Genomic DNA, 16,040 nt, shown 5'->3' with positions numbered 1-16,040 from the left:
CAACGTTGTGTTGGTTTGATGTTTCTCTTGGCTTGTGATGTGCAGGTGTAGGATGCGATGTGACGGTCGACGGCGTGCGGTGAAGGTCTAGCGAAAGGTTCATGCCGATGGACCAAGGGCGGTGAAGGATGAATGCGAGTAGGCTTGGACCGATGGACCCGAGGAGTCCGGACGAAGTCACGGCGATCCACATGGTGCACGGAATGGTGAGAGGGCATGACAGGTTGAAGATGGCGTCGGTCGAGTCAAGCGGGAGGCTTGGCGGAGGCCGGACACGCGTCAATGGACGGTTTGGGTGGTTTGGGCCTTAAAACCACCGCGCAGGCAGGTTTCCCGGTTTGGGCCTCAAAACCGGGGGCGAGCCCGGTGCGGCCGGAGCTTCGAGAAGGAGGGCACGTGGCGTCATCGCGAAGCTTGCGTCGAGGCGAAGCAAAGTCGTGAAGGTGGCGTGTCCGTCCGATGCGCGGATAAAAACTTGGACCAAAATGCCCCTGCGTGGGTAGTTATCTTAGTTGTAGCTGTAGGGGTAGTATAGTCTTTCGTCCTGGACTATAAATAGGGATGGGGGGCTGGTTATTTCAGCACCTCTTTGCTTAGCAACTTATTATCTATTTGCTTAGAGGCTAGTCATGTGCTTAAAGTGAGAGGAGAGAGGGAGATTAGAGAGTGATTACTCTTTTCTCTTAATTTCTTCATCTTTAGTGGGTGGATGAAGGGAGGAGGCTAGTCCTCATCTTGTATAGAAGATGTTCTCGTGATTTAGTGTTGTTTGTTGTCTCAAATTGTGCTAAATCTTTGATTCCCGAGCGTTTTTCTTTTTCCCTATTTTCGGAGCTATTTTTGGGGAATTTTCGTTGATCTTGTTTGAGCCCGAATCTCGTGAGTTTGGTTGAAGGGAAATGTTGCTAGGACCTTAGGGAACATCTTTGATATGATCCCCCTTCAAATCCCTCACGAATCCGGCTTGAATTTTGAATTTTCCCAAATCGTGTTCTTCAGTTAGGGTTTTGATTTTCTTCAAGATTTGCAATGAATACTTGAGCTTTTTGAGAGTTGTCTCATGGATCTATTTGCTCTTGGGGTATTGTATCCTTGTCTCATGTTTCGTTTCGAATCGTGGAGTATCGAGGAAGGAATTTTGGATTGAAGTGTGGCCGGCGTTCTTTGTGTTCTTGGCTGTTCGTTCTCTGTTCTTCGTATCCTTCTATTTGTGTGCGCAGGTGACGGAGCAGCGCTTCACTTGTTTCCAGGCCGTTCACAGCGCGCGGTACGCAGGCCGGTGGAAGCAAGCAGTGGCCCAGCAGCCTTCGCAGGCCGGCAGCCCAGCGAGTTGGCAGGCTGCCCCAGGTGTTGATCGCTAGCAGGCCGTCTGGAGCTTGCGATCCAGGAGTAGCTGACGCGTCGCGGGCCAGACCAGGCCACAAGCACGGCGACAGGCCAAGCAACGAGCAGGCAAGCAGCGCAAGTAGCAGGTAGTGCTTTCGTGCCATGAAGAGTTGCTTTCAAGCTACAGTGATCAATGATTTGAGTAATCATTATTAGTTCTTTCACATGGCTGATAGCACTGTTCTAGTCCATAGTTGTTCGGTGTTAAATTAGCTTTTCTAATCCTCTGTTAATTCTAACACTTAGTCAATTAATACTTGTTCACTTGCTTGAGTACTTAATGTGTTTTATCACTTGCTAATCATGATTAGTTCCTTAAATTAATCTTCTATGGCAGTTAGTTAATCACTACTTGTTTAGCTACTTTACATGATATATCTTTTGCTAATCAAGTCTAGTGGTTAATTATTTTATTGTCTCATTTGCTAATCACGCCTAGCACTTTAGATTAATCTTTTTCTCTTGCTTGCTTAGTTGAATGATTAGCTAGTAGTGATCTTGGTTAATCGTGTTTTGAGCAAACTTGTTAGAATCATTTTATGTCTTATTTCCGCTGTGATTTGTGTGTCTTTTATCGTTCCTAGGGTGAGCCAGTCACGAGTTGACTTGCGTTATCTTGACGATTGAACGCACCGTGTGCTTTGGGGTTGCTTTGGGACATAGGCCTTGTTTTCGTTGAGAATTTTTATAAGCTCCCATTCACCCCCCTCTGGTCGCCCTTTCGGTCCTTCAACCTCAGATGCATCCAAGTACGCCATTTGATTACCATACAAATCTTGCAAATTCATTGTAACTCTCTGTCTTGTACTCGTTTGTTTTTCTCCTATATATGGAGATTCTTCCTTTAATTTTGACGGGCAGTTTCAGTTTTTAAACTCTTCTTTGCCGGTGTGAAAGAAATGATTAATGTTGCATAGACGTTCATGTACCTGCACGTACCATCAATCGCTAGCAAATTAAAGCTATTAGTTATACATCAATCATCGAACACTAACTCACAGTCACACGTAGGTTTCACGCCGTAGTAGAGGGTCACCTCACGCTACAACAGAAAGGAACGCTTCTGCTGGCTTTGGAGCTGTGCGTCTAGCAAGTCCGGCGCTCGTGGAGACGGACAAGACATTGGTTGGAACGTCCCTCACGTAGCTCCTGGTCCGATCGACGCCGCTGTGCAGGACCACGTCCCTCACGTAGCTCCTGGCCCACTAGTTGGAACGTGGTTCTTTGTTGGATCAGTCCTTTGTTGCGTGCGGATCCGGCGCAAACTGAGATCTGAATTTCTGAACCCCGACGAATTTAGGGCCACTCTACTCTCGTTTTTTTTTTTTGGCTTCCAGACGAAATGCTGAAATGCGCACCGCGAAAAAGAAGTGCACGCCCATTCCACACGTCGTCGATGTGCACTGCAAGCTCATACGATAGGATAATGCTCAAAAGGATCAAACAACTGCGATCCTATCTACACTCCAGTCTCCAGCCTCCAGGGTTCGAGGTGGTTACAGCTATCACTGGTTCTCTGGACCTCGTCCACTTGTGGCCATGGCGCTTGGCCTCTTCGCCGCCGCCGCGCTGGCCGCGGTGGCGTCGCTGGCGGCCCACGTCGCGCTCAACTGCCCCATAGAGCCGGTGCCGTCGACACCGCCACCGCCCACGCCGCCTCCCAACAACCTCCTCCAGGTTAATTGACGAGTCCTTCCTCAGAATTCTTCTTGTTCGCCCATTATTCTTGCCGTTTTCATGGGCGTGCATGACGCGCGCTAGCATGTGCTGCAGAGGCTGGAGAAGCTGGGGGAAGGAGTGCTGGACGCGCCGGAGGACGTGTACGTGGACGCGGCGGCGGGCGGCGCGCTGTACACGGCCACGAGGGACGGGTGGCTGCACAGGATGCACCCGGGCAACGGGTCATGGGAGCGGTGGCGCTTCGTCGGCGGCGCCGGGCTGCTCGGGATCACGCCGTCCGCCGACGGCACCATGCTCGTCTGCGACGCGGACAAGGTATACCTGCTGTTGCGTGTCATGATGAACAGGAGCATGAAACACGTACCGATAAAATTATATTAAAAGAATGGTACTCTGTTGCATTGACTAGGGACTTTTGAGAGTTGGGGAGGACGGAGTGACCCTTCTTGCTTCGGAGGTCGATGGCACCCCGATCAGGTTTGCAATTTCGCATCCCTCCCAACTCCGAAGCAACCCGCCGCGCCGTGCAGTGCAGCGCTGTGAACCGCTGCCGATTTTTCTTGAACATCTTTGCTGATTTCAGGTTCGCGGACGCGGCGATCGAGGCGTCGGACGGCACGGTTTACTTCAGCGACGCCAGCGCCAGGTTCGGCTTCGATAGGTGGTTCCACGACTTCTTCGAGTCCGGCGCCACCGGCCGCCTCCTCCGCTACGACCCGCGCACGGGCCACACCTCCGTCGTGCTCGACCACCTCGGCTTCGCCAACGGCGTCGCCCTGCCGAGGGACGAGGCCTCGGTCGTCGTCTGCGAGTCCAGCAGGTAACTCATCAACCTTCACCACCCGAATCATACAGGATTCAATTCATATGGAAGATTGGAGAACCAACTGAACAATAAAATTGCAGGTTCAGATGCATGAAAGTGTGGCTGAAAGGGGAGAAGGCTGGTCAGGCCGAGACGTTCATCGATAAACTCCCGGGGTGTCCCGACAACATTCGCCTCGGATCAGACGGCTACTTCTGGATCGCCCTCATCCAGGTCAAGACGCTACTAGCTCCTCCCGATCATCGTCCATACGAAAAACATCGCAGCTGACAGCTTTCGTGTTCGAAATGCATGCAGATGAGGTCGCCATGGCTGGACCTGATCACCCGCTGGACCTTGGCGAAGAGAGTAGTCGCCACGTTCCCGGCGCTCGTCGAGTGGAGCAAGTCGACGATGAAGGGGGCCATGGTGGCTCAGGTGTCGGAGGGTGGCGACATCGTCCGGGTGCTCGACGACTCTCAAGGGAAGGTGATCAACTTCGTCACCTCGGTGAACGAGTTCAACGGGGACATCTTCCTCGGAAGCCTCGCCACCAACTTCATCGGGAAGTTATCTCTGGCGCAGGTGACGCAGGAGCAGGGCGCAGCTTCTGAACGTCGGTTTATACCGGAATAAGCTAGGAAAGGGAACATTTCGCTGTTTAGCATATTGCTATACACAGCTCTTCTGTACAGTAGTAACCGGCTACCATAGTACCAGTTTGTAAGAGATTCAGAAGACTAGTGGCCGAGCAGATTGTTCTTTTCGGCTGTTCAGACCTCAGCTCTGCTTTGCCTGCCAGGGTTGATGGCTTTCAGAGGTTCTAATCGATTCAGCTGCTGTCAGTAGCCTAAAAATTGGATCATCCTTTCTGACAACCCCCACCCGGAACGGTCGTTATACTAGTTATACCTGTATTCTTCAGAGCATGATGGTGGAAAAATGTGACAGATGTCTGCAGAAGTTAAAAAGGATGGTTACCTCAATCTCTGTGGCTTTGAAGTCGTCCTTCAGGGAGAACTGCAATGCCGATATTACCATCTGAAAACAAGAAGAGTTAGTTTAAAATGTACTCCTGATTTCTAAAAATAATAATTTCCTCAGATACCCTGTGCTTCTATTGTTAATTTGTTATAGATCACTCACCACCTCCTTTCCTTAAAGAATAGTGCATTAGTTACTGCAGCTGGCAACCCTATGCAAAAACTGCAAGTAATAGAACGCATGCTGTCGTGACAACTCACAAGCACGGACTATGGAATAGTATTAGAGAACATGTAAATAAGCATCTTAAATCAAAAGATCATGCTCTGGGTTTGTGTGGCATCCGGCCTATCTTCGGTGCACGGCCCATCAAGGCCTGCTAGCTCGGACGTTGCGTTCCTGGGCCGCATCGCAGCTGCCGTCTCAGTTTTCCGCTTTGTTGGCTGGCTGGCGCCTGTCGCAGGTGCTTATCATCTAGCATCACGACGATCACCTCAGGATCATTGCATATCATCGTGCCAGTCGGAGCAGTTGATCGAGTCACGGTCACAGGGGAATAGAAAAGGGAGTTGATGAGGGTTCTCGAGCCCATCGGTCAAATACCCGTCGCACGTGGCGTACAGATATTTCTCTACAGCGCCTATCACTTTCTCCGTCAATCGTATTCGCCGTGGTGTTATCGTCCGAAATTATTGGACTTTCGATCGCGACGAAGGAAGCACGAGCAAGATAAAACGCACGACGCGCGAATGATTCGGCGGGGACGATAACGAGCCAAATTTATGGCACGGTCGCGACGACGCAAAACTATCCTGAAGGCCGGCGAACACACTGACCGCCCCCTTCCTCGTCCGTGCCGTGACCGTCGCGCGGCCGTTCTCCAACTCCAATCTCATCTCAGGTGGAGGTCGCTGCCAGCTCTCGTCACCCCGCACGCCGATCCCGGCCCTTTGGCGGTTTGGCCACGCGAGCACGAGCGCCCTCGCGGGGATACCCGTATCGGGGGCGTCGCTTTCGCGCCGGCGCCGTGGGCCGCCACCGTCGAGAACGACCCTTGTTTTCTTAAGAGATCACGTGGCCACGGATCGAACGAACAGTGGGCAACGTCGACAGGTAGAGGAGAGGAGGAACAATTGCTGTGGAGCTTTTAAGACGGTCTACTACTAACCCACAGCCGCATGCGGATTTAGCTTCACCATCACCAATAATCTCCGTGTCCCTGTCTGGCGCTGTTCCTTCCGCACGGCAGTAGCGTTACGCTGCATCTGCGCGAAAAAGACTTGAAGGAAGCAACCCGGTGAAGTCACGCCACCCCAACTTCCAACTTTGGTACTATGCAAAAAGAAGATTCCTTATCACATCAAACTTGCGGTACATGCATGGAGTATTAAATGTAGACGAAATTAAAAACTAATTGCACAGTTTTGTTGTACTTTGCGAGACGAATCATTTGAGCCTAATTAGTCAATGTTTGAACAATAATTCACAAATACAAACGAAACGCTACAGTAGTAGTAATTTTGACGCTCCAAATTTTAAAATTTTAGCAACTAGGACACGAAGGAGTCGCAGGACGTTTTTACGCACGGCAGTAGCGTTTCTGCTCCTCCGTGTTCTTGTCGTGCCTTCTGCCACAAGCATGGCCTGCCCCATGCCATGATTCCTGCTCCCCGAGTCCCGAGGCTGGGGAAGTCTGTCCAAGGACGGTCCGCGGCCCCAGAAAAGAGGACCCAGGGGCGCCGTGCTGTGGGCTCACATGCACCGATGCACGAAAGAGAGGGCGGCCATCGGCTAGCTAGCCGTTGCAGGCCGGTCGCCGCGTGCCGGTCCCCTTGCGGCGCGTGGCCGCCTGGATCTAGCCCGGCCCGTTGGTTCCGAGGAGGAGCTAGCGTTCCAACGGCTACACGTGGCGCGCGGGGCGAGCCGGCCGGCCAAGGCCGATGTGAAACTGGACGTTGGGACGGCGGGGGTTTCGGGACTTTTCAGTGCGCGAGTCCGGTCACCGCCCGTGGAAAGTGCGGGACGCCACCGTCGGCAGGCTGCCTGCGTGATCAAAGCCTGGCTAGCTAATCCCCGTTGTTACGGGCGGGTTATGTGATCCAACACGTCTAAACACTGAGCTCAAGTTTGGTGAAAAGGCTGATGGGACAGGATTGTCTAATGGTAGAGTGACTCTGTATGCCAAAATCGACCAACCGGAAGCGTCCAAGTCGCAATGCTGTTCGGTCATGGACGGGCGACAATAATTCTTATCCAGAGCTTGCAATAATACTTTTTAAATTGGGGAAACCGAGAGAGAAAAAAGTTGTGATGTTAATTGGAACCTAAACTACACACGCGACCATGGAATGTCGAGCTCATGTTGCATCCAAATGCATTGTGGTCTGCTCTACATATCATTCCCAACATCTAGAAGCCCAACGCACAAAACATCTCTACAAGGACACGACCAAAAAACTCAATTATTTCCCGGCTTATCACTATTATAAACAAGTAACAAAGCATCTCACAAACTTTCAAGAGTAGGCAATGCGAATGGTGACACGATGTAAAAAACAAATGAAAGGAAACAGCGAGAGCCAAAGAAAGATGCCAACCCCCCAAAACTCCACCATATACGGACATCAGCCAGCACTGTACCAACCCAATCTCACTGGGAAAACAGAAAAAAGTAACCCCGGTTTAACGAATCGAACAACCACAGGTCGACGCCACCACGCGCACGGCGCCTCCCCTCGCGCTTATTTTCACCGCCCCCTGGGCCCCACGCAGCCGGCCACGCCCACCCAGCTCATCATTTCCCTCTCCAGGGCAGGGCGGGGGCGGCCGGCTTCATCAATCGCCACAAGCCTCCCCGACGCGGCGCTCCTCGCCTTCCTCCCCCTCCCTTCCTTCCCACAAGCCGCCTCCTCTTCTCCGCATCGCAGTCCTTCTCGCGTCGTCTCGCCACGTCGGAACCCTAGCGGATCGCCATTTTCCGCGCCGCCATGGACGACTTCGCGCGCGCGGTGGAGGACGGGCTCAAGCTCTCCAAGCGGCTCGTGCTCCCGGGCGGGGTGCCCCCGCCGCGCCCGCCCGCGGGGATGGACCGTACCGTGTCGGCCGCGTCCGCCGCCGGGCCCGACCCGCGGCTGCTCCCGACGGCGCCCACGGCGTACGCGGTGGTCACCGACCCGGGCGCCGTCGACACACCCGACGTGCCCAGCTACCAGCCCTACGTCTACGGCCGCCTCGAACCGCCCGCGCTCATCCCGCTGCAGATGAAGGAGGTCGACCTCGCCGTCGACTGCGCGCTCGACGCCGCGCACGTCACCCTGCGCGCGCGCTGGTGGCTGCACTGCATCACGCGAAGCCGCGAGTGCGACGTGCGCATCGTTGTGCCCATGGGCGAGCAGGTGAGCACGATCGGGGGTCCTCATCTCTGTTCTGTTGCGGTTTGGCATTTCGCATTTTTGTTTTGTTTCCCTGTTTCTGTTGACTTGTCTCGTTAGATTCAGTATGGTGGGGATTGAAATAATTGCCGTTGCAGTATAATGGGAGCTGTTTGACCAACGTGATTGGGGGCCGGTAGGCCCATGGATTTTGTTGGTCGGTGTAGACATGTGCCTTAGCTTGCACTTTTTATTTGCGCATATTATCCATTAGTGAATGCTGTTGATTTACAAATGATCCTATGACTTATGCATTTTTACTTCGCTGTTGCCTATGATGTTGGATTGGTTGGTTTCAGTTTATAATGCAACGTTTATACAATCCGTTTTTTTTACGGTGAATATTTTGAGTTTGACAATGTTTTTCTCATGTGTTTTGATTGATCTTTTTGTGATAAGGGTGCTGACTTTGATTGTTGGTTTGCTATATAATCTACACATGTTGTTGAAGCTTGATTCATAGAATCCAGATAAGCAAAAGGAGTTTCTTCACTCTTCAGTTATAATAGAATAGTAAATTTCAGTGTAGTTGCTCAGGCAATTAAAAGTAATCGGTTGCTTTGTCCAATGGAAATCAAACAATGGAAGCGATATGTTGGTTCTGCAGAGAGGTAACTTGATTTGGATGACAATAAACCTGTAATACTTTGAACAATTTTACTCAGAGAGCATAGGGGTTATCTTGCGTTCCCATTTGGTCATATGTTGGATTGCTTGGATCTTGAGTCAGCATTGATCAGTACTTTTTGCTGTTCCTTGGGCATTGTAGAGTAATACTTGTCTTGAATTGCCCTAAAAAAAGAGTATACTTGTTTTGAAAATATGAAACTTAATTTGATTTTGAAGTTCTCAAGTATTGCTTTTATGATTATTGCATACTATTGGGTTTATGCAGGGCCATTGCTGTTTATCTTGTCTTGCTGATGGAGGTTTGACAAGGACCGGATAAGATAAATTAAATAAAAAAGAAAATGAAGCACTTGCATGGACATTAGGTTCCGTGTGAACAGAAACATTTGTTTTTTTTTTGTTGATTGAGATCTGATTGCTCAAGTTTAATAACTTGATAGGTACATGTAATAAAGATTCTCCTTATTTCATCATTTGTCCATACATGATGTACATTTATTTTGCATTATTGATAGACATTACCATCGACAAATCAAGCGTTGAATATTTTGCATACATGTTTCTGAAATATTTGTACTTATTACCTTGGCTACATCTTTTTCCGTGTTTGTATTGGTCTCAACCTAAGAACGGTTTGGCTAATAGGGTTCAATTCTAGGCGCTGAGGTTACCATTGGAAGACGATCGTACAATACTCAAGTAATCGACGTAGAAGACCACACTGTGCATCATGGACAAATTCAGAGTGGCGGTCTTTTGAAGCCCCAATTGTTTTTCTTGACAATACCTCAGGTATGTGCTACATACATACACATCTCATGTCCCTGGTAATTTCGTTTTTGATTTCTGAAGTGCTGTAATTCTTTGCTGATCCACACGCTTCTGTCTCATTAATCAAGGTTGAGGGTGGAGCAGATATATATGCTACATTTCGATGGTCTCAGAAGTTACTATATGACAATGGACGCTTTTCTGTTGACATACCTTTCCGTTTTCCTTATTTTGTCAACCCACTACCAAAAGTGTTCATGAAGAGGGAAAAAATTCAGTTAACTGTGAATAGTGGTTTCAGTAAAGAGGTTTTATTGCAAGGAACAAGCCACCCATTGAAGGTGACAAAATTTAACCTCTTTATTAATACTGTTTTGATGTGCATTTGGGAGATCAAGACCTCCTCATAGGTTTGGTATTCTGAAATTGTTTTATTTCTATATCAGGAAAAGAGTAGGCAAGGTGATAAATTGTCTTTCCTGCATGAAGGTGTTGTTGAGAATTGGTCAAGCAAAGATTTCAACTTTTCATACAGTGTGAGTAATTTAGTTGCTTCAGAATCTGTCATCCCAAGGCATCTTAAAGGAAAATTATACATGAAAATAATGAGCTATCTTGCAACTAGCCTGTCAATTATTCAACAGTGAAGAACTTGCAATGTTGCTGAATCTGCTGTCCTTTGCCTAATTTGAATACAAATTTATGTTGATGTGTGTAGGTTTACTCAGCTGATCTGTCTGGTGGTGTGCTCGTGCAACCCGCAACGTTACGTGACTATGATGACAGAGATAGTTTCTGCATTTTTCTTCTACCTGGTAGTGGCAGCAGAAAGGTTAGTTGCTGCTACTTTCGACATTATCTTCCTTTAACGAGATGTCTGCACCTGGGAATTTATCTATTTTAAGGACAAGGACATCAAACTAATTCAGCACTTTTGATAAGCTGCATGAAACCGTTATCGCGAAATTCTTCTACCAAGACTGAAAACTTGGTAACTGAGCCTGATGAGTATCATGGGGATTAAACTCCTCTCTCATCTAATGAAACTCTCCCCTCCTCTCTCCTTATAATTACCCTGCCAAGTCAGCAATTTTGATGATGTGGCATAGAAATTAATGTTCATGAAACTCCCATTGAGATTGGCCTAAATTATCATTCGGCTCTTTTCTCCATCCAAAGAGAACTGCTGGTAAGAGCACATATGTTGCGCTACTTTGCTAGTGCATCATTAAAGTTGGAATAGTATATCGGTACCTTTATACCCTTTTAGTACTGTTTTGGTTCATTGACTCAGAAGTTTAGTCTCATGTCAACCTCTCTTGTATTTCAAGAAATATGCCTTCCTGTTCCTTTATCTCATATATCAGATATTTCTATAGGTCTTCAGAAAAGCAGTCGTGTTTATTGTTGACACAAGTGGAAGCATGCAAGGAAAGCCTCTTGAGAATGTCAAGAATGCGGTGTCTACTGCTCTTTCAGGGCTTGTGCAAGGGGATTACTTCAATATTATAACATTTAATGATGAGCTTCACTCATTCTCTTCATGTTTAGAGCAAGTAAATGAAAAAACGATAGCAAGCGCTACTGATTGGATGAACTCAAACTTTGTTGCTGAGGGCGGTACAGATATTATGCATCCTTTGAGTGAGGTATTACATTTCTTCATTTCAAATACCATGAGTTGGAATTGTCTTATCTTATAGTATCCTTTTGTTTTGTTACTCATACTGTTATTTATTTCTCAATTCAAGGCAATGGCTTTACTATCAAGTGTCCATGATGCACTTCCACAAATATATCTCATGACTGATGGTTCAGTTGAGGACGAACATAACATCTGCCAAACTATGAAAACGGAGATTATCAATAGAGGATCTAAATCTCCCCGCATTTCTACTTTTGGACTAGGTAAATTCTGGCGTATTTCCAATCAAAACTCAGTTCATGCAGTTCCTGACTTGAAGTAAATGTCTCCTTCCTGCTTTCTTTTCCGTACCCCCTTCTCATAATTTTATATGCAAATATTAGTTCCCTTTAAAACAAAAAAAATCATAATTCAAAAGGAATGGCTATTTACTGATTCAAGACTGTTTTATTTATTCTTTCTTTTGTAAAGTTGATTATTTATTAGATATTGCATGGTTTCTAATGGTCCTCATTCTCTGTGACTGAAACATGTTAGGATCGCATTGCAACCACTATTTCTTGCGCATGCTAGCGTCAATTGGCAAGGGACATTATGATGCTGCACTTGAGACAGGTACTAGAGGTTGTCTTTGCAATTATGATCTAGCTGCATGCACCATTTCCATCATCAGTTGGATTTTTGTTGGCTTGATGTTTCTCTTTAATATAAGCTGTGATATTTCTAGCAATGGTTATTTCTACATTTTGTTCAGCTTTTCAAGCTTGAACCCAATTTTTTACAAAATTTATTGATGCTTGCTTCTTGCTTTGCAATCTGGGTCTTCAGAGTTTTGCTAACTCTTCTTCCTTCTGCATTCTGACTGGATGTACATTTGCTCTAGTTTTTTATGCTATGGTCTTACCTTCATATGCATTACTGATTTGTATTTTTAATAAATGAAATTCATATTTCTGAAATCACGATTGTGCTTTTTTGTATGCATGCATTGGACTAGTGCATATATGGCTTTAACATGGTTTTGTTCTGAATTTGTCATCCAGCATCAATTGAGAGCCGGATTCTTAAGTGGTTTGCAGGAGCATCAAATACAATTGTGGCAAACATCTCTATTGATGCTATAACACATCTTGATGAATTCGAAGTGAGTTTGTGCGTGGTTTAATTAGTAATTACTTATTTTTATTAATTAGTTTGTGTTATGATGCTTGTGTGCCTACATGCTATAAACCTTTGCTTTTGGCCATTTTTGGTAGCCAAAAATCTCACTGCAAAGTCCATGATGCCTTAAAATTACATAATGCAAAAGCCATTCTGTGTCATGGCCTTACCTGATTTCATTTGGTCCAACCCAATCTTCCAAGCTAGGTATAGATGCAGATTGGACTGGACAAACTTATAATCTAGTATGCTTATTTGTGGATATGCAAATGTTTAGACTAAAAATTTACTGTATAATCTGTGAGAAATTTTTCATCTCTTTTTTAAGTCTCTAGTGTATCTTATGCTTGTACTGCTCTTTGTTACGAACTTTTGTTGTCAATAACAAAGTTAGCAATATTTTTTAACGCTGGTCGATGGTCAGTCAAGATTGTGCTAGTTTTGCTGGAACACTATTTTGGTCTAATTACTGTGCTTTTGTTCTTTAGGTGGACTCTGAGTACATACCAGACCTTTCAGTGAAATATCCTTTATGTGTATCTGGAAAATACCATGGCAAATTCCCAGACACAGTTATAGCTAAAGGTTACTTGGCTGACATGAAGGAAATCTCGATTGAACTGAAGGTCCAACATCTAAAGGAAATACCTCTTGACAAAGTAAGATGCTCAAGCTATTTCCAAACATTGTGCGTGTGACTTCACTACTAGGATATCCTACATTTCAAACTACACTCTTTGAAATTATAAAAACTTCAAGCCTTCTTGTCCCAAGCAAGTTGGCTACTAAAGTGTTACAAAACTAATTTTGAGAAAAAGAGTTTCCGCAAAAACACATGTCCTTTACGACACACCTGTTGTAATTTGTAAAGCTGCATTTTTCCAAACCCTGTTTCACTTGTAGGTTTCAGACATGCTTGTGAAAGGGTACAGTTATTTTATGAAAAGTTTTTGGGAGGATGTACTTTCATGATAGTATGGTAGAGATACGTTTAAATCAACGAAATTTATTGATTCATTAATGGACTTTCACAAGGACATAATTTTTTTCTCGAACACACAAGGACATAAATTTAACACTAGCATGATTCAAAGCTTGAGCTAACTGGTGTAATGCAAACTCTTTTCAGATATTATGCTCCGTCACTCATCGCATTACGCTGATAAGACCTTTAACTTATTTATTTCTTTTATGTATGAATTTCAGGTGTTGGCTACACAACAGATTAGTCTTTTGACATCAAAGGCGTGGCTTTCTGCAGACAAACAACTGGAGAGAAAGGTGGGTTGTAAGTCAGACAAATGATTCTATTAGATTTTCTTGGCTTTACACTTATCTTTTTAGTAGAACTTTACGCTTTGATTAACATTGAGGCGTCAAACTTGGTTTAATAAGGAGCGAATCAGCCTCGAACAAAAGCTTCATCTCACTATCATCATACGTTGTAAAATCCAAGGGCAAAGGATCAATACACAAATTCCACCTAACCATTTGACTTGAGAGATACAATTGGTGAACCAATTTGCTCAACTTAATTCTGATTTGCCAGAATATAGCTAGTTTTGTAGAAATGCTATTCTATACATGGTAGTTTATCGTTTTGCTCTAGTATCCTCTTACTCATTTTTGAATAACATATGGGATTCTTGTCAATCGTGCAGGTGATAAAATTAAGCATACAAAATAGTATTCCGTCGGAGTACACAGAGATGGTCTTACTTCAAACCAATCTAGATAAAGTAGATGCAACACAAAAGGTAGGTCCAACATGATCTTTCAAGGATTATTCATTTTCCATTTTTGTGTAGGGCCTTCATGAAATGACTTTGGATCACATGCTGATGTTTATTTCGTATCTCATTTGCTGCGAGCTGCAACTGTCGATTGATTGATGTGAAGGAACGTGTAGCTGAGCTTTTGTGTACTTGAACAGGTTAAGCAGAAACTAAAAGGACAGAAAGGCCCAGATGAGATACGTATCCCTCTTGATGGCCTAAAACTGGGATTCGGTGACAAAGGAGCTACGAGAGAAAATCTTATCACAGGATATGGAGACGTAAGGCCGCCAGAGAAGTCAGTGATAATGCAAAAGGCTAGCGGCTGCTGCAGCCGACTGGCGGACTGCATCTGCTGCATGTGCTGCATCAAGGCGTGCAACAGGATGAACGACCAGTGCGCCATTGTAATGGCGCAGATCTGCGCGGCGCTCTCGTGCCTCGGCTGCTACGAGTGCTGCGCGGAGGTGTGCTGTGGAGGATCGGAGGCGTAGTAGGAAAACCGGGGTGTTGTGTTTTGTGTTTGTGTGGAGGATTGGAGATCTGGAGTGTACATAATAGAGTTCGTGGAAGCCTGGGTGGTCAAATACTATGTATATCAGCTTTGATCAAAGACGATCAGTCTCGGTTGTACATTATCCTTGTCAAAACGTGGAACTCGGACTGGTCAAAATGCTCCTGTTCTTTAGGTGCCCAACAGCCCAAGGGTTGAAATTAGCTTTGTTAGACGCAAAAAAAGATGCCAGAGTAGACCCATTAGAAAGCAGGGTGTAATTCTTTTTGGCCAGAGAACATCTTTCACTTTGGCTGTGTACCGATGAGATATCTCAGCCGTGGCTGGCGATGAGCACGAGCTGTGAAGGTCTCTGACTCTGACTGACGGTAGGCCCGGCCTGTTTGTCACTTGAGAAATGGGAACGAGTCCTGATCACGTGCAATGCAGTTGAACTCCGTGCTAGGGAAATAAGAATCATACATGGTTGGGACCAAATGGCCTTTCAACGTACAGTGTTCCAACTGCGCGCCACTTGGTCTCTCGGCGGCGCTGGGGGCAGAGGGCAGCCAATGGGAGTCCGTCCGTGCGATGCGATGGGGCGGGACAAGTGTCACGACAGCGTGCACGGCCAGGGCTCCCCGTGTCGGGCTGACACCTGTTTGTTAATGACCGGTTCCTCCCCGCCTAAGCACCCGCGCCCTCCCCCTCCCCCTCCCGGATTAACTAGTGATCCCCGCGATTAGGCCCCCGTTGATTACCCCCCACGAGGTGCTCTCCGGTCTCGTAACCCCCCTCCCGCCCCCGCCTAATTGCCGGCGATGCATGATCTCATGGGCCGCGCGACCCCCGACGGGGAGGAGGGAATAGATTAGGCGCCGGATGGCTGGGTGCGTGCGAGCCCACGTCGGCCGCGTCGGTCCCGGCGCCGGCGAGCGGTGGCCATTGGCTGCGGCGCCCGGAACCTGGTACCCGCGCCGCGATATTTCTACGTACTGCTTCTGGTGTGGGATCTGGCCACCGCGCCGGGATGTTGGACTCGGCCGCCGGCCGGTCTCCTCCCTGGCTGGCTGGCCAGCTTCCACGATCCTTGTGGTTGCTGGAGGTTACTGCTAGCATTGGACAGCTGGGGACGAATCGAAGCTAATCGACCCTTTTACTCGTGTTTTACAGTGGGTGGTGCCTTGTTTCTAGTTTCAACAGTCGGAGCATGAATGGCGATCGCAATCGCAACACAACTGTACATTCGTACCATGTGGAGACCGATCAGCAGATATAA

General features: G+C 47.0%; 2 protein-coding genes across 2 annotated transcripts; both read left to right on the top strand.

The window, feature by feature from the left end:
* The first annotated feature begins 594 nt into the window (after positions 1-594).
* Positions 595-4,736, top strand: LOC117845938 (protein STRICTOSIDINE SYNTHASE-LIKE 4). The gene is made up of 6 exons (XM_072291626.1): positions 595-3,063; positions 3,160-3,381; positions 3,476-3,543; positions 3,650-3,886; positions 3,973-4,105; positions 4,190-4,736. The coding sequence occupies exons 1-6, from the start codon at positions 2,926-2,928 to the stop codon at positions 4,505-4,507; spliced, it is 1,116 nt and encodes a 371-aa protein (XP_072147727.1). The 5' UTR covers positions 595-2,925; the 3' UTR covers positions 4,508-4,736.
* Positions 4,737-7,701: 2,965 nt separating this feature from the next.
* LOC117845565 (uncharacterized) lies at positions 7,702-14,965 on the top strand. Its single transcript, XM_034726630.2, has 13 exons — positions 7,702-8,250; positions 9,562-9,708; positions 9,816-10,028; positions 10,134-10,223; positions 10,406-10,519; positions 11,067-11,336; positions 11,439-11,595; positions 11,870-11,947; positions 12,376-12,476; positions 12,982-13,152; positions 13,700-13,774; positions 14,155-14,250; positions 14,427-14,965. Exons 1-13 carry the CDS (start codon positions 7,843-7,845, stop codon positions 14,760-14,762), a joined length of 2,256 nt encoding a protein of 751 aa, XP_034582521.1. The 5' UTR covers positions 7,702-7,842; the 3' UTR covers positions 14,763-14,965.
* Positions 14,966-16,040: the final 1,075 nt, after the last annotated feature.

This window comes from Setaria viridis, chromosome 2, assembly GCF_005286985.2.
Source record: "Setaria viridis chromosome 2, Setaria_viridis_v4.0, whole genome shotgun sequence".
Lineage (NCBI taxonomy): Eukaryota > Viridiplantae > Streptophyta > Magnoliopsida > Poales > Poaceae > Setaria > Setaria viridis.
The sequence above is the reverse complement of the archived record's forward strand: the minus strand, read 5'-3'. Positions and strand labels throughout refer to the sequence as shown.

Coding starts and splice junctions, on each gene's coding strand:
- LOC117845938 (XM_072291626.1), top strand. CDS start 2,926: ATGGCGCTTGGCCTCTTCGCCGCCGCCGCGCTGGCCGCGGTGGCGTCG. Junction 3,544..3,649: donor GTCGATGGCACCCCGATCAG/GTTTGCAATTTC, acceptor TGCTGATTTCAG/GTTCGCGGACGCGGCGATCG. Junction 4,106..4,189: donor TCTGGATCGCCCTCATCCAG/GTCAAGACGCTA, acceptor AAATGCATGCAG/ATGAGGTCGCCATGGCTGGA.
- LOC117845565 (XM_034726630.2), top strand. CDS start 7,843: ATGGACGACTTCGCGCGCGCGGTGGAGGACGGGCTCAAGCTCTCCAAG. Junction 10,224..10,405: donor ATTTCAACTTTTCATACAGT/GTGAGTAATTTA, acceptor TGATGTGTGTAG/GTTTACTCAGCTGATCTGTC. Junction 13,775..14,154: donor ACAAACAACTGGAGAGAAAG/GTGGGTTGTAAG, acceptor TCAATCGTGCAG/GTGATAAAATTAAGCATACA.